Genomic DNA, 15309 nt, shown 5'->3' on the forward strand with positions numbered 1-15309 from the left:
TGGGGCCTGGCGTAGAGGTTTGTGGTCAGAAGTGCATTCGGCTTGGCCAGCCTCGGTGGGGAGGTGGCATTCATCCCAAGCCCGGGACACCCCCTGTCCCTCCAGCCACCCTGAGGCCCTTAGCTCTGGGCCGAGACCACTTCCCTCTCCCCTTCCCTGTCTCCTGCCTCAGGTTCAGGAGTTTGAACACGTTAACGGGAAGTACAGCACCCCGGACTTGATCCCCGAGGGGCCCGAGGGCAAGAAGCCAAGCGAAGTCATCTCCTCGGACCCCAACACGCCAGTGCCCGCCAGCCCTGCCCACCTCCTGCCGGCCCCACTGGGCTTGCCAGGTCTGGGCTCCGATGTGCGGGGGAGGGCACCTGGGTCACGGGAGGTGGCAAGGCCCCAGGAGACGCCGGGTCCTCTGCACAACCCAGGATGGACAGCCTCCCTTCCCCGGCTGCAAGCTTCTGCCTGCAGAAATGTCGCTGTCCTGAGAGTTTATCTTTTTAATGGCTATTTACTCACCACAGCGTTCAGTCCTTGCAAATCTTACTATTCGGTAGTTTCTCGTGTGTTCACAGGGGTGAGTTGCCTCTAATTCTAGAGCATTTTCATCTCCCTGTGAGAATCACGTACTCGTTACCAGTCATTCCTTACTCTTTCTCCCCCGAGCCCCTGGCAACCACTAATCTACTCTGTGCATTTGCCTGTTCTGGACATTCCATGTACGTGAAGCCGCATAACACCTGGCCTTTTGTGTCCGGCTTCATTCTCTAGCATGTTTTTCATTTTTTAAATTTTTTAACGTTTATTTAATATTTGAGAGCGAGAGAGAAAGAGTGCCAGCGGGGGATGGGCAGAGAGACAGGGAGACGCAGAATCCGAAGCGGGCTGCAGGCTCCAGGCTCCGAGCTGTCAGCACAGAGCCCGACGCGGGGCTCAAACCCACGAACTGCGAGATCGTGACCTGAGCCGAAGTCGGACGCTTCACCGACTGAGCCCCCCAGGCGCCCCGGTCTAGCGTGTTTCTGAGGTTCATCCACGTTGTAGGGCGTGTCCCGCTTCCTTCCTGTTTTTGGCCGAGTGATATCCCATTGTGTGGGATGTGCCGTGTTTCTGTTTGCTCGGCCGTCAGCTGGTGGATTGGGGGCCATCGTGAGTAAGGTGGGGGGGGGGGGGGCCGGGGGGGACGGGGGGGGGGGGGGGGGGGGGGGGGGGTGCCATGAGTCACGTGGCTGTGAGCGTGGCTGGGAGTGGCACTGCTGGATCACGTGGCCTGACATTCTGAGGAACTGCTGGACTTTTTCAGAGTGGCCACGCCATTTGATGTTCTCACCAGCAACGTGTGATGCTTCCCGGTTTCCCCACCCCCTCCCCGAACATTTGTTTTCTGACTTTTTGCTTACGGCTGTCCCAGTGGATACCAAGTGGTGTCTCCCCGTGGTTTTTTTTTTATAATTTTTTTTTTATTAATTCTTTTTTTTTTTAATTTTTTTTAAATTTATTTTTGAGACAGAGAGAGACAGAGCATGAACAGGGGAGGGTCAGAGAGAGAGGGAGACACAGAATCTGAAGCAGGCTCCAGGCTCTGAGCTGTCAGCACAGAGCCCGATGCGGAGCTCGAACCCACGGACCGTGAGATCATGACCTGAGCCGAAGTCGGACGCTTAAGCGACTGAGCCACCCAGGAGCCCCTCCCTGTGGTTTTGATTTGCATCTCTCTGATGGCTGAAGACGTTGAGAATCTTTTCACGTGCTTCTGGGCCATTCGCGTGTCTTTGGCGAAATGTCTTTTCAGATCTTTTGTTCCTCGTTAATTGTCTGTCTTTGAGTGTCTTTTGGTGACCCATGTGTTTATTTGGGCAAAGTGTCGTCTTCCCTCCGTTGGACCTCGAAGGCCCCGTTCTGACCTACCTATGCCCGGGTGAGGCGTGAATCCCTGAGAGGCTCAGTGCCTCCAAGGACATCTATCCTGCTCCTGCGCAAAAGTGTGCCCTCTGGAGGTGGACACACCTGGTCCTGTGTGAGCCCCGTTTTCTCCCTTGTGATGTGGGACCGGACAGTGGACACCTCCCAGGGCTGCTCTGAGCACTTGGCAGGGTGTCAGGAGTTGGCTCAGTAAGGGGAGGCACACAGCCTGTCAGCCAGCCTGAAGGCGGGAAGCACCTCCAGCTGTCCCGGCTCCTAGGCCGGCCTCCGCCAACCTCCCCTCCCTGCCATGGGCAGCCCTGTGCCATCAGCCTGTGGCTTTGGCCTCACTGGGCCCAAGGTCCTCCAAGGATCCCCATGTCTGCGGGCCTGGCTTGAGGTCTCTGGCTCACCCGGTTCACCTGTCCTTCTTCTGGAGGGGCCAGGCCCAGAGGAGCCTCCTGAAGGCCAGCCTGGCTCTCCCCTGTGGCGCCCCATTTCCTGCCTTTTCACCCCTTGCCTGCCCAAGCCCACCGTCTCACCTCTTCCCTTTGATCTTTCAGACAAAATGGAAGCCCAGCTGGGCTACATGGATGAGAAGGAGCTGGGGGTGCAGAAGCCAAAGAAGCCCCCAGAAATCCAGGTGTGGAGGATGCTGGTGCCTGGGCCCCTGGTGGGTACGGGGTGGGGGTTGGGTCTAGGGACCTTTTCAGCTCTTGCTTGGACAGCTGAAACCCAGACCTTCTGGCTCCACGCTCGGGCTTCTGGGTCTGGGGGGAGCAGTTTGGGAGCACGGACGGGAACCAGGAGGGAGTGGATTCCCAGCCGAGTGCCTGTCCTCTGCCCTCCGTGCTGTTGAGGCCTCAGGCCCTGAAGCATCCCTGGCCTGTCCTCCCCAGGCCCTGCCAACTGCCCTGGACAGAGTGGAGGGTGAGGACAAGCATGAGAACTCAGATGGCCAGGAGCGACTGGAGGACACAGAGAAGGCCCCGCCGTCCCCAGAGCAGCCGCCAAAAGGTGAGGCTTCCCACGGTCCCCCCACCTCTGCCAATGCAGGCTCTGGCTCCCGCCAAGCTATGCTCCGCGCTGGCTCTCCCTGGCCGAGCGGCAGACTCTGTCCTACCACGACAGGATCCGCAGGAGGAGAGAGCCAGGGGCTCGGGTCTCTATAGTGGACTTAGCTTTCCCTACCAAGCAGAGTTTGGGGGTTACTGGGCTGTCTTTTTTATTAGTGATTTCTAACTCCGTTGTATTGTGGTTGGGGCACGTGGGTCCGTGTGATATTGTTTCTACATTATGTTCATGAAACCTGCTTTTTGGCTTAATACGGTCAGATTTGGAAGTGGTCACGTGTGCCTGGAAAGAATGCATATTCTCTTCATTACTGGGTGTGAGGTTCTGAACATATGTGTTAGGTCATTATGTTGTTCAAATTTTGTTTGTTTGTTTGTTTGTTTATTTACTTGAGAGAGAGCGGGAGTGAGTAGGGGAGGAGCAGAGAGAGAGAGAGAATTGCAAGCAGGCTCTGTGCTGCCAGCCCGGAGCCGGACGTGGGGCTCGAGCTGTAAAATCATGACCTGAGCCGAGATCAAGAGTTGGATGCTCATCTGACTGAGCCCCCCAAGTGCCCCCTCAAACTCCTTACATCCTTACTCAGTTTTGGTTTGCTTTAATCCGTCAAGTCTGAGAGGCTTGTGTTAAAATCTCTCACTATGATTGTGGGTCAGTCCCTTTTTCCTTGTAAGGCCAGAGTTTGCCTCGTATCATTTGAGACTGGGTTGACAGATGCATATTGGTTTAGGGTTTTTATATCTTTCTGGTGAAGTGTGCCTCTTATATGATCCTTTTATCTCTCCTGATACTTTTTGCTTTAAGGTTTATTTAAGCTGATTTGGATGGATCGTACTTTTGTTTAGAATGTAGTCGGTGTATACGGCTTTCTATACTTTCACTTCAAAAAATACACGTCATACATACACACTCTTCGCATGATGTAACCACACGGATACAGTTTACCCATTTAAAGTGTGCAAGTCAGTGATTTTTGGCATATTCGTAGAGTTTTGCGAACCATCAGTGCCATTAATTTTTAGAATATTTTCATCACTCCAAAAAGAAACCCCATGTCCATTAGCATTTACTGCCCGTCTCCTTCTCTCCTTAACCCCCGGCAATCACTAAATGTACTTTCTGCCTCTGTGGATCTGTCTGTTCTGGATGCTTCAGGTAAACGGAATCACAAAACGGATGCCCTTCTGTGTCTGGCTTGTCTCACTCAGCATGATGTTTTTGAGGTTCATTTATCTTGTGGCGTGGATCAGCACGTCACTCCTCTTTATGGCCGAATACCATCCTGTCGTGGAAATACGCTGCCTTGGATTGTCATCAGTTGACGGACGCTTGGGCTGTTTCCAGTCTTTGGCTGCCGTGAACATTTCTGTAGTTTTTTGTGTGGACGTAGGTTTCCGTTCTCTTGGGTATATACCTAGGGGTGAGACTGCTGGATTGTATGGTAACTCTGTGTTTACCATTTTGAGGAGATGCCAGATTGTTTTCTCCAGTGGCTGCACCGTTTTGCATTCCCATCAGCAATGTCTGAGGGTTCCGGTTTCTCCATGTCTTTGACCACGCTTGTGTTCTGTTTTTAATGTGTATTAAAAAAAATTTTTTTTTTAACATTTATTTATTTTTGAGACAGAGAGAGACAGAGCACGAACGGGGGAGGGTCAGAGAGAGGGAGACACAGAATCCGAAACGGGCTCCGGGCTCCGAGCTGTCCGCACAGAGCCCGACGTGGGGCTCGAACTCACGGACCGCGAGATCGCGACCCGAGTCGAAGTCGGCCGCTTAACCGACTGAGCCACCCAGGCGCCCCTTAATGTGTATTTTTTAAGATTTTATTTTTAAGTAATCTCTACACCCAACGTGGGGCTCGAACTCACAATCCTGAGATCAAGAGTCGCATGCTCCACCATCCAAGCCAGCCAGGAGCCCTGCTTGTCTTTTGATTATGGTCATCCTAGAGGGTGAACAGTGGCATCTCCAGTGGTTTTGATTTGTATTTCTCTTATGCATAAAGATGTTGAGTTTCTCTTCATGTGCTTATTGGCCATTTGTATATCTTTGTTGGAGAAATGTCTGCTCAGATCTTTAATTGGATTGTTTTTTTATTACTGAGTTCTAGGAGTTCCTTATACATATATATATCGTATCATATATGTGATTGGCAAGCATCTTCTTCCATTCTTTTACTTTAAAAAGTTTGTTTCCTTTACGTGTAATTGGCGTAACTACGTCTTATAAATAGTGTACAGAGGGATTTGTTATTTTAAGTCCAATTACAGAATCTCTGTCTTTTAGCTGGCAAGTTTGATGTCTTTTCATTTATTGTAATAGCTAGATATTTGCATGGATTTCTACTCTCTTATTTTGTGCTTTATATTACCCTTGCCTTTTTTTTTTTTTTTCTCCTTTCCTATTGTCTCTTGGATTGATTAAATTTTCTTTTTATTTCCTCCCTCAACTCCTTCGGAAAGTGTATAGTCAATGCTATTTGATACTCTTAAGCTTTTAACATGTATTCCTCCTGAATAAGAGAAGGATGGTGGACAGTTCCACTCCCTTAACATCTTCAACATGCTGCTGCTCAGTGTTTTAGTTTCAACGTGTTTTAATTTCCCAAATTTGTTATGGTGCTTCTTTCTAAATCTTTTTTTTTAAAAGCTTATTTTATTTTGAGAGACAGAGAAAGAGAAGGGCAGAGAGAGAGAGAAGGAGAGAGAAAAAATCCCAAACAAGCTCCATACTGTCAGCTCAGAGCCCAACGCAGGTTTCGAACCCACAAACCTTGAGATCATGACCTGAGCCGAAATCAAGAGTCGGACACTTAACTGATGGAGCCACCCAGGTGCCCCTTGTTTCTAAATGTTTAATCTTTATTTAGACCTGACCATTCTTGGCAGTTTTATGTTTGCTTCCTCGTTCATCATTGCTTTGTTCAATGTCTTTCTTCCTAAAGTACCGCCTTTAATGGTGCCTTCAGCAGATTTCTGTGCACGGAAAATTCTCTCATTGCGTGTTGTTTTCTCCTTTACTCTTGAATAATAGCAAAGCACAAGACGGGAGAGGGGCTTTCCCTCAGTGCTTTGAAGATGTTTATTCCCTGTGTGTTTTGGCTTCCACTGTGCTGAGAAGGCTGCTCTCAGGGTAACGTTTGCTCCTTTGTCGGAAACCTGCCTCTTCTGACTTTCCTAACACGGAAAGACCACTTTTAAGATGCTCCGTTTGTGGGGGCGCCTGGATGGCTCAGTTGGTTAAGCATCCGTCCAACTCTTGATCTCAGCTCAGGTCCTGATCTCAGGGTTGTGGGTTTAAGCCCCGCATTGGGCTCCATGCTGTGCATGAAGACTACTTAAAAACAAAAAAGGAAAAGATATTCATGTGCGTTTTTGCTGCGATGAAATTCTTATTTATCTTGCTTGTGACTAACTGTGATTCTTAAAGCTAAGTATTCTGTCTTTCATTGATCATGAGCAAGTTCTCAGTCATTCTCTCTTTGAGGATTGTCTTTGTCCCCATTATGTTTATTTTCTCCTGGCATTCCTGCTACTCACGGATTCTTTCATTCATCCAACAAACATGTATTGAAGGCCTGCTGTGTGTTGGGTGCCGTCCTGAGTACTGGGGACACAAGCAAGAAACCAGAATAGCCAAAACCTTCACGTGGAATTGCATTCTAGTGGGGGAGGCAGGCCATCAGCAGGAAACGGAAATACGTCTTGTTCAACAGCAGATCCCAAATGCGACGAAGAAAAGAAAGCAGATACAAGGTTAACCAGAGACAGGGGCTGGTGTATCTTTCACTTCTTTGTCTCTCTGCAAGCCTTTTTATTTTTTTTTTTTAAGTTTATTTATTTTTGAGAGAGAGAGAGAGAGAGAGAGAGAGAGCCGGGGAGGGGCAGAGAGAGAGGGAGAGAGAGGATCCAAAGCAGGCTCTGCACTGACAGCAGAGAGCCCAACACGGGACTCGAACTCAAGAACCAGGAGATCGTGACCTGAGCCAAAGTCAGACACTTAACTGACTGAGCCACCCAGGCACCCCTCTCTGCAAGGCTTTTTGAGTCATCTTTAGATCTAGCTTCTGCCTCTTCCTTTATACTGTTTTGTTTGTTTATACCACCCATTTGTACTATTTTCTGTGGCTATGAAACAGATGATTACAACCTCAGTTCTGTTTTTTTTTTTTTTAACACTTATTTTTTAGAGACAGAGAGAGACAGAGCATAAGCAGGGGAGGGGCAGAGAGAGAGGGAGACACAGAATCCGAAGCAGGCTCCAGCCTCCGAGCTGTCAGCACAGAGCCCGACGCGGGGCTCAAGCTCACGAACCGTGAGATCGTGACCTGAGCCGAAGTCGGACGCTCAACCGACTGAGCCACCCAGGCGCCCCTACAACCTCAGTTCTTAAAGCAACACCCATTTCACGAGCCCACGGTTCTGGGGGTCAGAAGTCTGGGTCGGTGTGGCTGGATTCCCTGCCGAGAGTCTTGAAAGACTGACATCAAGGTGTTGGCTGGGCCGAGTTCCCGAGTTCCCGACTGGCAGCTTAGGGGAAAAATCTGCTTCCAAGCCCATTCTTGTTGTTGGCTTTCGTCAGCTCCTTGGGGGTGGGGGACCGAGGCCCCGTTTCCTTGCTGGCTGTCAGATGGCCGTTCTCTGCACCTAGAGGCCGCCCACATTCCTTTCCACGGGGCCCGCTTCATCTTCAAGCTTCAAAATAGCACTTGTGTGCTGAGTCCCCCTCCTGCTTCAAATCTATGATGTCCTTTTCTGTGACTGGTTAGAGAAAGCCTGCTTTTTAAAGGGCTGGTATGATGAGGTCAGGCCCACCCCAATAATTTCCGTCTTTTAAGGTCACCTGGGCCTCATCACAAGCTCTGCTCCCACTCTAGGGCCTAGAAGCCTTGGAGGACATCTCAGACTTCTGCAGTGAAAATGTTTAATTTTAATTTTTTATGTTTATTTATTTCGAGAGAGAGAGAGCGAGAGAGAGCGAGAGAGCGCACGCACACGAACAGAGGAGGGGCAGAGAGGGAGGGAGACAGAGGATCCGTAGCAGGCTCTATACTGACAGCAGAGAGCCTGACTCAGGGCTCAAACTCGTGAACCGTGAGATCATGACCTGAGCCGAAGTCAGACACTTGCCAGACTGAGCCACCCAGGGGCCCCATGACCGTGTATTTAATTTCTAGAAGTTTCATCTGGCTTTTTCCAATTTCCCTTTAGTTTTTGGACTTGCCTTATTATGGATGCTCATCACTTTTGTCTCTCTCTCTCTCTCTCTGTGGTGGATCTCTGGATTTGGGTGGGTACATCTTTCTGCTCATGGGGATCCTGGGTCACCTGAGTAAGCAGGAATGTCCCTGCTTTATTTCCAGAAGCCCTGGGCCCCGTGGTCTTGCTGGTGGCCTGGCTGGTCTGGGACCAGTCTTTAGGGCACGGTCTGTGCTGGGCCACACAGCTCGGGTTCCACAGTCCGCACGGACTTCGTGTTGGGTTTGGGTCTCTTACCGGAGACTTTCTGCCTCTAGATTCCACGCTGGAGCCAGGCTTCCTCCGCTCGGCCGTGGGGCACCGGACGGAACTTTCTCTCTTTTGCTGAGTGTGTGTGTCGTTAGAGGGTGTTGGGTTCCGGTTCCTGCGTCTTCGCGGCTTTTGCTGCCTCATCCTCCGGGTCTGGGTGTGGAGACGGAACCCAAACCCCCCGGGCCTCCTCCCGGCACCTGCTCGTCCCACGCCTTGTGCTTCTCAAGTTCGAGTTTCTCTTCATTTATGGCGCCAACGGTTTCCTTTGCTTCTTGTGAGCTCACTGTTGTGTTTTTCCAAGGTGATAGATTTTGCCTGACATTTCCGGGTGTTTACAAGAGGGTTTTGTGCTACTGAAGGCCTGCCGTGTCGCCAGAAATTGGAGTCTTCTGGTTATCATTGCAGTCGGGAAGATTTTTGAGGCTGCACCTTGAGGAGTTTGGGGCTGGGGTGCTGCTGGGGGGGGGGGGTGAGGGGGAAGGGGCAAGCCGACGGGTGTGGGGGGTCCACGCCCCCATGCCCCCCTTCCCAGAGGACCGCTCCTCAATGGCACCTGTTGGACCCTTGGCAAAGTGATGGATGGGGTTGTGTGTGTGGCTGAAATGGAGATGAAAAGCCACCAGCCCAGAGTCCCCTCGACCCCTCCCCACTCGACAAACACCCCTTGTCTTGCAGAAGAAGTGCTTCCTGAGAAGGAGAAAATTCTGGACAAGCTGGAGCTAAGCTTGATTCACAGCAGAGGGGATGGCAACGATTTCAGGCCAGGTTTGGGCCTCTTGTGTGCTCTGTCTTGTGTCCCTTGGTCTCTGGAGGGCACCATCTGGACCCCGTTGGGCCTCCTGCAGCTGCCTGGGTGCCGCCTCCAGGCCCGACTGGTGCTGGTGGGCGGGAGCCTGGGCTCACCAGCTTTGGAGGGGGGAAGATCCCACCCCCTCTCCGAATCTTTCCTGTGGCCCCAGCCACCACCGGGAGAAAGGACAGTGGTCACGGAGCTTGGCCTGGAGCATTTGGGGCTCAGTTGGAGGCTTTGTGTACCTGTAGGTGCTGGAATATTCTGGAACACCCATCCTCAGATTAATGTGCACTTTTTAAAAAAAAAGTTTATTTTGAGAGAGAGAGAGCGCGCACATGAGTTGCGGAGGGGCAGAGAGAGAGAGGGAGACAGAGAATCTCAAGCAGGCTCCAGACTGCCAGCATACAGCCCAGTGCTGGGCTCAATCTCACGAACTGTGAGCCGAAATCGAGAGTTGGGACACTCATCCGACTGAGCCACCCAGGCGCCCCTTAATGTGCACTTTTCCCACTGCTCTGCCCCGTATTTTCAGGTGGTCCTGACTTGGTGGGGGAGGAGCATCTGGGCTGGAGCCCACCCTCCCTGCTCAGGACAGAGGAAGGAGCTGCTGGTCTGTTTACAATCCCTCTTGGCAGTGAGCTCCTTGAGGATGAGGAGATACGTTTCCCACTTGCCTTTGGGTCCCCAGTGCTTGGCAGAGAGAGGCCCCTGGCCAGTGCCTTTAGGATGGGTGGTGAATACGCATCTGTCCTCCCACAGACGACACCAAAGTGGAGGAGAAGGAGCCCATTGAAACACAGCAAAATGGTGACAAAGAGGAAGATGAGGAGGGGAAGAAGGAGGACAAGAATGGGAAGTTCAAATTCATGTTCAACATTGCAGATGGGGGCTTCACAGGTATTGGGGTGAGGTGGTGCCCAGAGAGCTAGGGTGGTTGTGTCATTCCTAACCATGTGGGCCCTGGGAGTCTGGGCAGATGGTTATTTTATACTAAAGTGTGCATGGTTGATATAAGTGCATTTTAAACCTTTCCTAATAACCCTGGAACACTGAACTTCTAGGGGTGGGAGGATGGTGGGTGGTGAGGAAGAGACTCTCCTGTGCCTACCTCTGTGAAGGACTTGGGGGGGCACCTCATTCTGCTCCCTTGGCTGGCTTCCCAGAGCTGCACACGTTGTGGCAGAATGAGGAACGTGCTGCTGTGTCCTCGGGGAAAATCTACGACATCTGGCACCGGCGTCATGACTACTGGCTGCTGGCGGGCATCGTGACGTATCCTTGGCCAAGCCAGGCCGGGCAGGAATGTGGCCTGTTCCTCTCTGGGCCTCGGGGAGGGGCATGGGGTGTGTAGGAGTCAGGAACCAGCGCTTTGGATCAGGTGCCAAGGACCCTTTCCTGGTGGTGGCGGTGACGATGACGTGATGATGACCATAGCTGCGGCTCGTCCCTTTATGCCCAGTGCTCACTCTGTCCTCACAGCAGCCTTTCGAGGGGGCGCTACCATGATTCCCATCATGCCGAGTAGGACACGGTGCTCAGAGAGGCCACACAGCTGGTGAGTCCCAGCCCATCCACCTGACGCCACGGCAAATCCCCATAAGTCCTGCCTGGTGCATACCTCGCCCCCTCCCAGGAATAATTCCTGAGGGGCGCAGCACCATTTACAGTGGGCTGGTATTCGTTCGTTCCGGCTCGGTTGATCATCTCCTGTGTGCCAGGCTTGGAAGGTACATCCGTGGACAACATTCCCAAATCCCTGTCGACCCGGGGCTCACCTCCTACCGGGGACAGATGGCGAACACCCTAAGTGGGCAAAGTGTGGCATTCAGCACATGATGAAGCAGGGAAGGAGCAAAGAGAGCTTTGGGGGAGGGGGAGGTGCGTTTTCTAATGGGACGGTCAGAGGTGACATCTGAGCACAGACCTCCCAGAGGCAAGGAGAGGGTTACACAGCTGCCCTTCCGCAAAGCTGAGTCAGCCTGGAATGGGCTGGTTATTATGAGGGGGGAGTGTTCTGGAATGGGGGTCAGCAAACCTTGCTGGTAAGGGGACAGAGAGTGACTATTTCAGGTTCTGCAGAGTAATTACTACACTCTGTGATTACAGCAAAAGAGGCCACGGACTTTAATAGTAAACCAGTGAGCGTGACTGTGTTCCAATAAAACTTCGTTTAAAAAAATAGGGTGGGGAGTTCGGGGGCTCAGTCAGTTAAGCATCTGACTTCGGCTCAGGTCACGATCTCACAGTTCATGAGTTCGAGCCCCGCGTCGGGCTCTGTGCTGACAGCTTAGACCCCGGAGCCTGCTTCGGATTCTGTGTCTCCTTCTCCTTCTGTCCTTCCCCCACTCACGCTCTGTGTTTCTCAGTAATAATAAATAAATAAACTAAAAATTTTTAACAAATAGGCTGTGGGCCGTAGTTTACAGATTTTGTTGTAGAGGTTAAGGTGTTTGGAGCCAGCCTGCGGGGCTTCAGATCCTGACTCTGCCCCTCACTAACTGTGGGACTTTGGGCAAGATAATTTTATTGTGTCTCCTTGTTCCCTCGAAGGCTCTGGGGGGAGGATCTCTTGCCAGCTTCTGGTGGCGGCCGTCAGTCCTTGACATCTCTCGGCTGACGGCTCTGCCTTCCGTCACGTGGCCTTCTTCTGTGGGTGCCTGTGTCCCAATTTCCTTTCCTTTTTTTTTCGAAAATTTTTTTATTTTTTAAAAATGTTTATTATTTATTTTTAATGTTTATTTATTTTTGAGACAGACACAGAGCACGAGTGAGGGAGGGGCAGAGAGGGAGACCCAGAATCCGAAGCAGGCTCCAGGCTCCGAACTGTCAGCCCAGAGCCTGATGTGGGGCTGGAACCCACGAAGCATGAGATTGTGACCTGAGCTGAAGTCAGACGCTCAACCGACTGAGTCGCCCAGGTGTCCCCAATGTTTATTTTTGAGAGAGAGACAGAGCACGAGGAGGGGAGGGGCAGAGAGAGAAGGAGACAGAGGGTCTGAAACAGGCTCCAGGCTCCGAGCTGTCAGCACGGAGCCTGACACGGGGCTCAGACACATGAACCGCCAAATCATGACCTGAGCCAAAGTTGGATTCTTAACCGAGTGAACCACCCAGGCGCCCCCCCAATTTCCTTTTCTTATAAGGATACCAGTCACTGGGTTAGTGCCTGCCCTCATCTAGTATGACCCCTCCTTAACTTGATTGCATCTACAAACACCCCATTGCCAAGTGAGGTCACGGCCACAAGTGTAGGGGCTGGGGCTTGGGGGTTCTGCCCTCCAGGTTGTTAGGGTGAAGAGTTAAGCCCGTGCAGCCTCAGTGTTGTCTGGGCCTCTGAGGGCACCTGTCACATGATCATCAACCTGCTCACCCTGCAGCCAAGGTTAATGGCGTGTCCCAAGCTCACAGCCAGGATGCTGAACCTGGGCTGGGCCCCCCCGCCCCCCACCGTGGCCAGGTTTGCCCTTAACAGTGCTGCACCCAGGCACGGCTACGCCCGCTGGCAGGACATCCAGAATGACCCGAGGTACATGATCCTCAACGAGCCCTTCAAGTCTGAGATCCACAAGGGCAACTATCTGGAGATGAAGAACAAGTTCCTGGCCCGCAGGTTCAAGGTCAGTGCCAGCAGGGCCAGAGCCTGCAAGGGAGGGGGGCTGCAGGAGGGCAAGTTACACGAGGGCCTGGGCCAAGGGAGCGGCGCTCCCTCCCATATACCCGGACGTGGGCCAGGCTGTCTGCCAGGGGAGTCACGCAGTCAGTCAACCAACAGGGCGCTGGGCCCTTGATCCGCGCCTAGCCCCACCGGGTGAGTGTCCCAGCCCCAGGCGATGGGTGCAGAGAACCCGGCTTGGTGACAGTTCCAAGGGGATGCTAAGATCAGACAAAGGTGGACAGACAGGTGGAAGCGTGTCCTCCCTCCTTCCTTTCTGCCAGATCCCAGGCATGCGGGGGTGGGTGCTGGTGGAGGAGGGGCTGGGCCAGCACTCAGATCTCGCCTTGCCCCATCCCCCAGCTGCTGGAGCAGGCCCTGGTCATCGAGGAGCAGCTCCGGAGGGCCGCGTACCTTAACATGACCCAGGACCCCAACCACCCAGCCATGGCCCTCAACGCCCGCCTGGCCGAGGTGGAGTGCCTTGCTGAGAGCCACCAGCACCTGTCCAAGGAGTCCCTTGCCGGGAACAAGCCAGCCAATGCTGTCCTGCACAAGGGTGAGTGAGCCCCCTTCCCAGAGGCCGGCCTGCCAGCCTTCCTCCTGCCGGTGCAGATCCTTCGCCATCGACGAGGGCACCGATGGGACAGGGGCCTGGGGACCAAACGTCAGTCCAGAAGGCATAGCCTCCCAGCCGGGATGGGACAATCCATCATCCGGTCCAGGGAAATTTAAGCCCTCCGTGCTCTGGACTTTTCCTCAAGGTGGGCTCCGTGCAGGCCCTGGTCTGGGCATTGCCCTGGTCTGCGCATTAAAGAGATAAGCACGTTATCTCTTCAATGCTCACGATACCGGGAAGCGGTAAGGTGTATTACCCCATTTTAAAGTCAGAGACATTGACGGGCGGTGGAGTCAGTGCCCCAGATCTTCTGGGATTCAGACCTTTGACTCCTGTGCTCCGGAACTTCAGGAAGCTCCCGGGCCAGTTAGAGGGCTGGGGGCAGCCAAGGCCAAGCTTAAACCAGAGCCCCCGGACTTGCTGGCCCCTGCTCTGTCTGGGAGGCGTCTCCTGAGTGGTGGGCTAGGGCGGGGGCCTCCCTGGGAGCCGGGACTCTAGCTGAGGGCCTGGGGGAAGCCCAGTGTTGGGTCAGAGCGTCTGGCTCGGCCCTCGGGCCCCTGGGGACGCCTGCTCTTGGCCCGGGTGGCGTCTCTCTGCTCCGTGGGCCTGGAGGGCCGGGTGAGGAGCGCCCGCCCGCCGTGCCCCCGGCCTGGGGGGTGCTGGCCCCCGGCAGCTTTTCCACCTGCCCCCCCTCTGCAGTCCTGAACCAGCTGGAGGAGCTGCTGAGCGATATGAAGGCGGACGTGACGCGCCTGCCCTCCATGCTGTCGCGCATCCCCCCCCGTGGCTGCCCGCCTCCAGATGTCAGAGCGCAGCATCCTGAGCCGCCTGACCAACCGAGCTGGTGACCCCACCACTCAGCAGGTCAGGTTTGGCCCACATGCCCTGGGCCTGGTCCCCGTCACGCGAGTCCTGGGTGCCCCGGGGCTGGGGCTTGGGGTGGGGTGTTGGGACTACGACCTTTAAACCCGAGTCCTTGCCTCCAGGGCGCTTTCGGCAACTCCCAGATGTACAACAACAACTTTGGGCCCAACTTCCGGGGCCCTGGACCGGGAGGGATTGTCAACTACAACCAGATGCCCCTGGGGCCCTATGTGACCGGTAGGTGCCCGTCGCTTCTGGGCGGCACGTGCAGGGGTGCTCCACGGGGCCCGGCCTGCCTGCCGCCACCCCAGGCAAGCAAGCTTCTCTCTCTCTGACAGATATCTAGCTGTCCCCGCGATGTCCCTCTGTTGCAGTGCTCATTTCCAGCTGAGGTAAGCCCGCACCTGGGTCCTCCACTGTCCCTTGTCCCCTCCTCGGACTGGCAGGTCTGGTCCGGCCAGAATGGACCCTGATTTGCTCGGGCGTGCCCCTTGGTGTCCACAAGCGTGGCTGTGTGCACACGTGTCCACGGCAGTGACTCAGCCCCAAACCCGGCCTCCACGGCTCCGCCTCCATTGCCCAGCTGGGTGGTGGGCACCCCGGGACATTGGCCCCCTGCCCGGGACGAGGAGGGTGGCTCAGGGACTGAGGGGGTTAAGTGTTAATGGCTATGAGAGGGGAGCTTATTCCTGAGAAACGGCCAGTTCACTCAGACCTCCTCCCGCTGGTCCCCCCAAGCCCTGTCTGTCCCCGTGAGAACTGCCACTTTAGGGTTGGGATGCTGGGGGTTTCCAGACCGGCCGCTCTTCCTTGGGCCTCTTCGGCACTGCAGGTGTGGTAGGGAGGTCTTGACTCTGGAGCTCTTTCTTTTTCTTTCTTTCTTTTTCTTTCTTTCTTTTTTTCT

The 15309-nt window shown here is 53.7% G+C and overlaps 1 protein-coding gene across 1 annotated transcript in view; it reads left to right on the top strand.

The window, feature by feature from the left end:
• The window catches only part of CHD5 (chromodomain helicase DNA binding protein 5), a 56507-nt gene that overhangs the window by 40518 nt on the left and 680 nt on the right, over positions 1-15309 (top strand). Inside the window, 12 exon segments of the mRNA XM_049618199.1 lie at positions 173-332; positions 2457-2536; positions 2793-2910; positions 9153-9242; positions 10030-10167; positions 10434-10542; positions 12755-12887; positions 13286-13481; positions 14241-14317; positions 14319-14405; positions 14528-14642; positions 14744-14797. Coding sequence (XP_049474156.1) covers positions 173-332; positions 2457-2536; positions 2793-2910; positions 9153-9242; positions 10030-10167; positions 10434-10542; positions 12755-12887; positions 13286-13481; positions 14241-14317; positions 14319-14405; positions 14528-14642; positions 14744-14751 — 1311 coding nt within the window. The 3' untranslated portion in view covers positions 14752-14797.

The sequence above is a fragment of the Panthera uncia genome (genome assembly GCF_023721935.1).
Source record: "Panthera uncia isolate 11264 chromosome C1 unlocalized genomic scaffold, Puncia_PCG_1.0 HiC_scaffold_4, whole genome shotgun sequence".
In the NCBI taxonomy this organism is placed as follows: domain Eukaryota; kingdom Metazoa; phylum Chordata; class Mammalia; order Carnivora; family Felidae; genus Panthera; species Panthera uncia.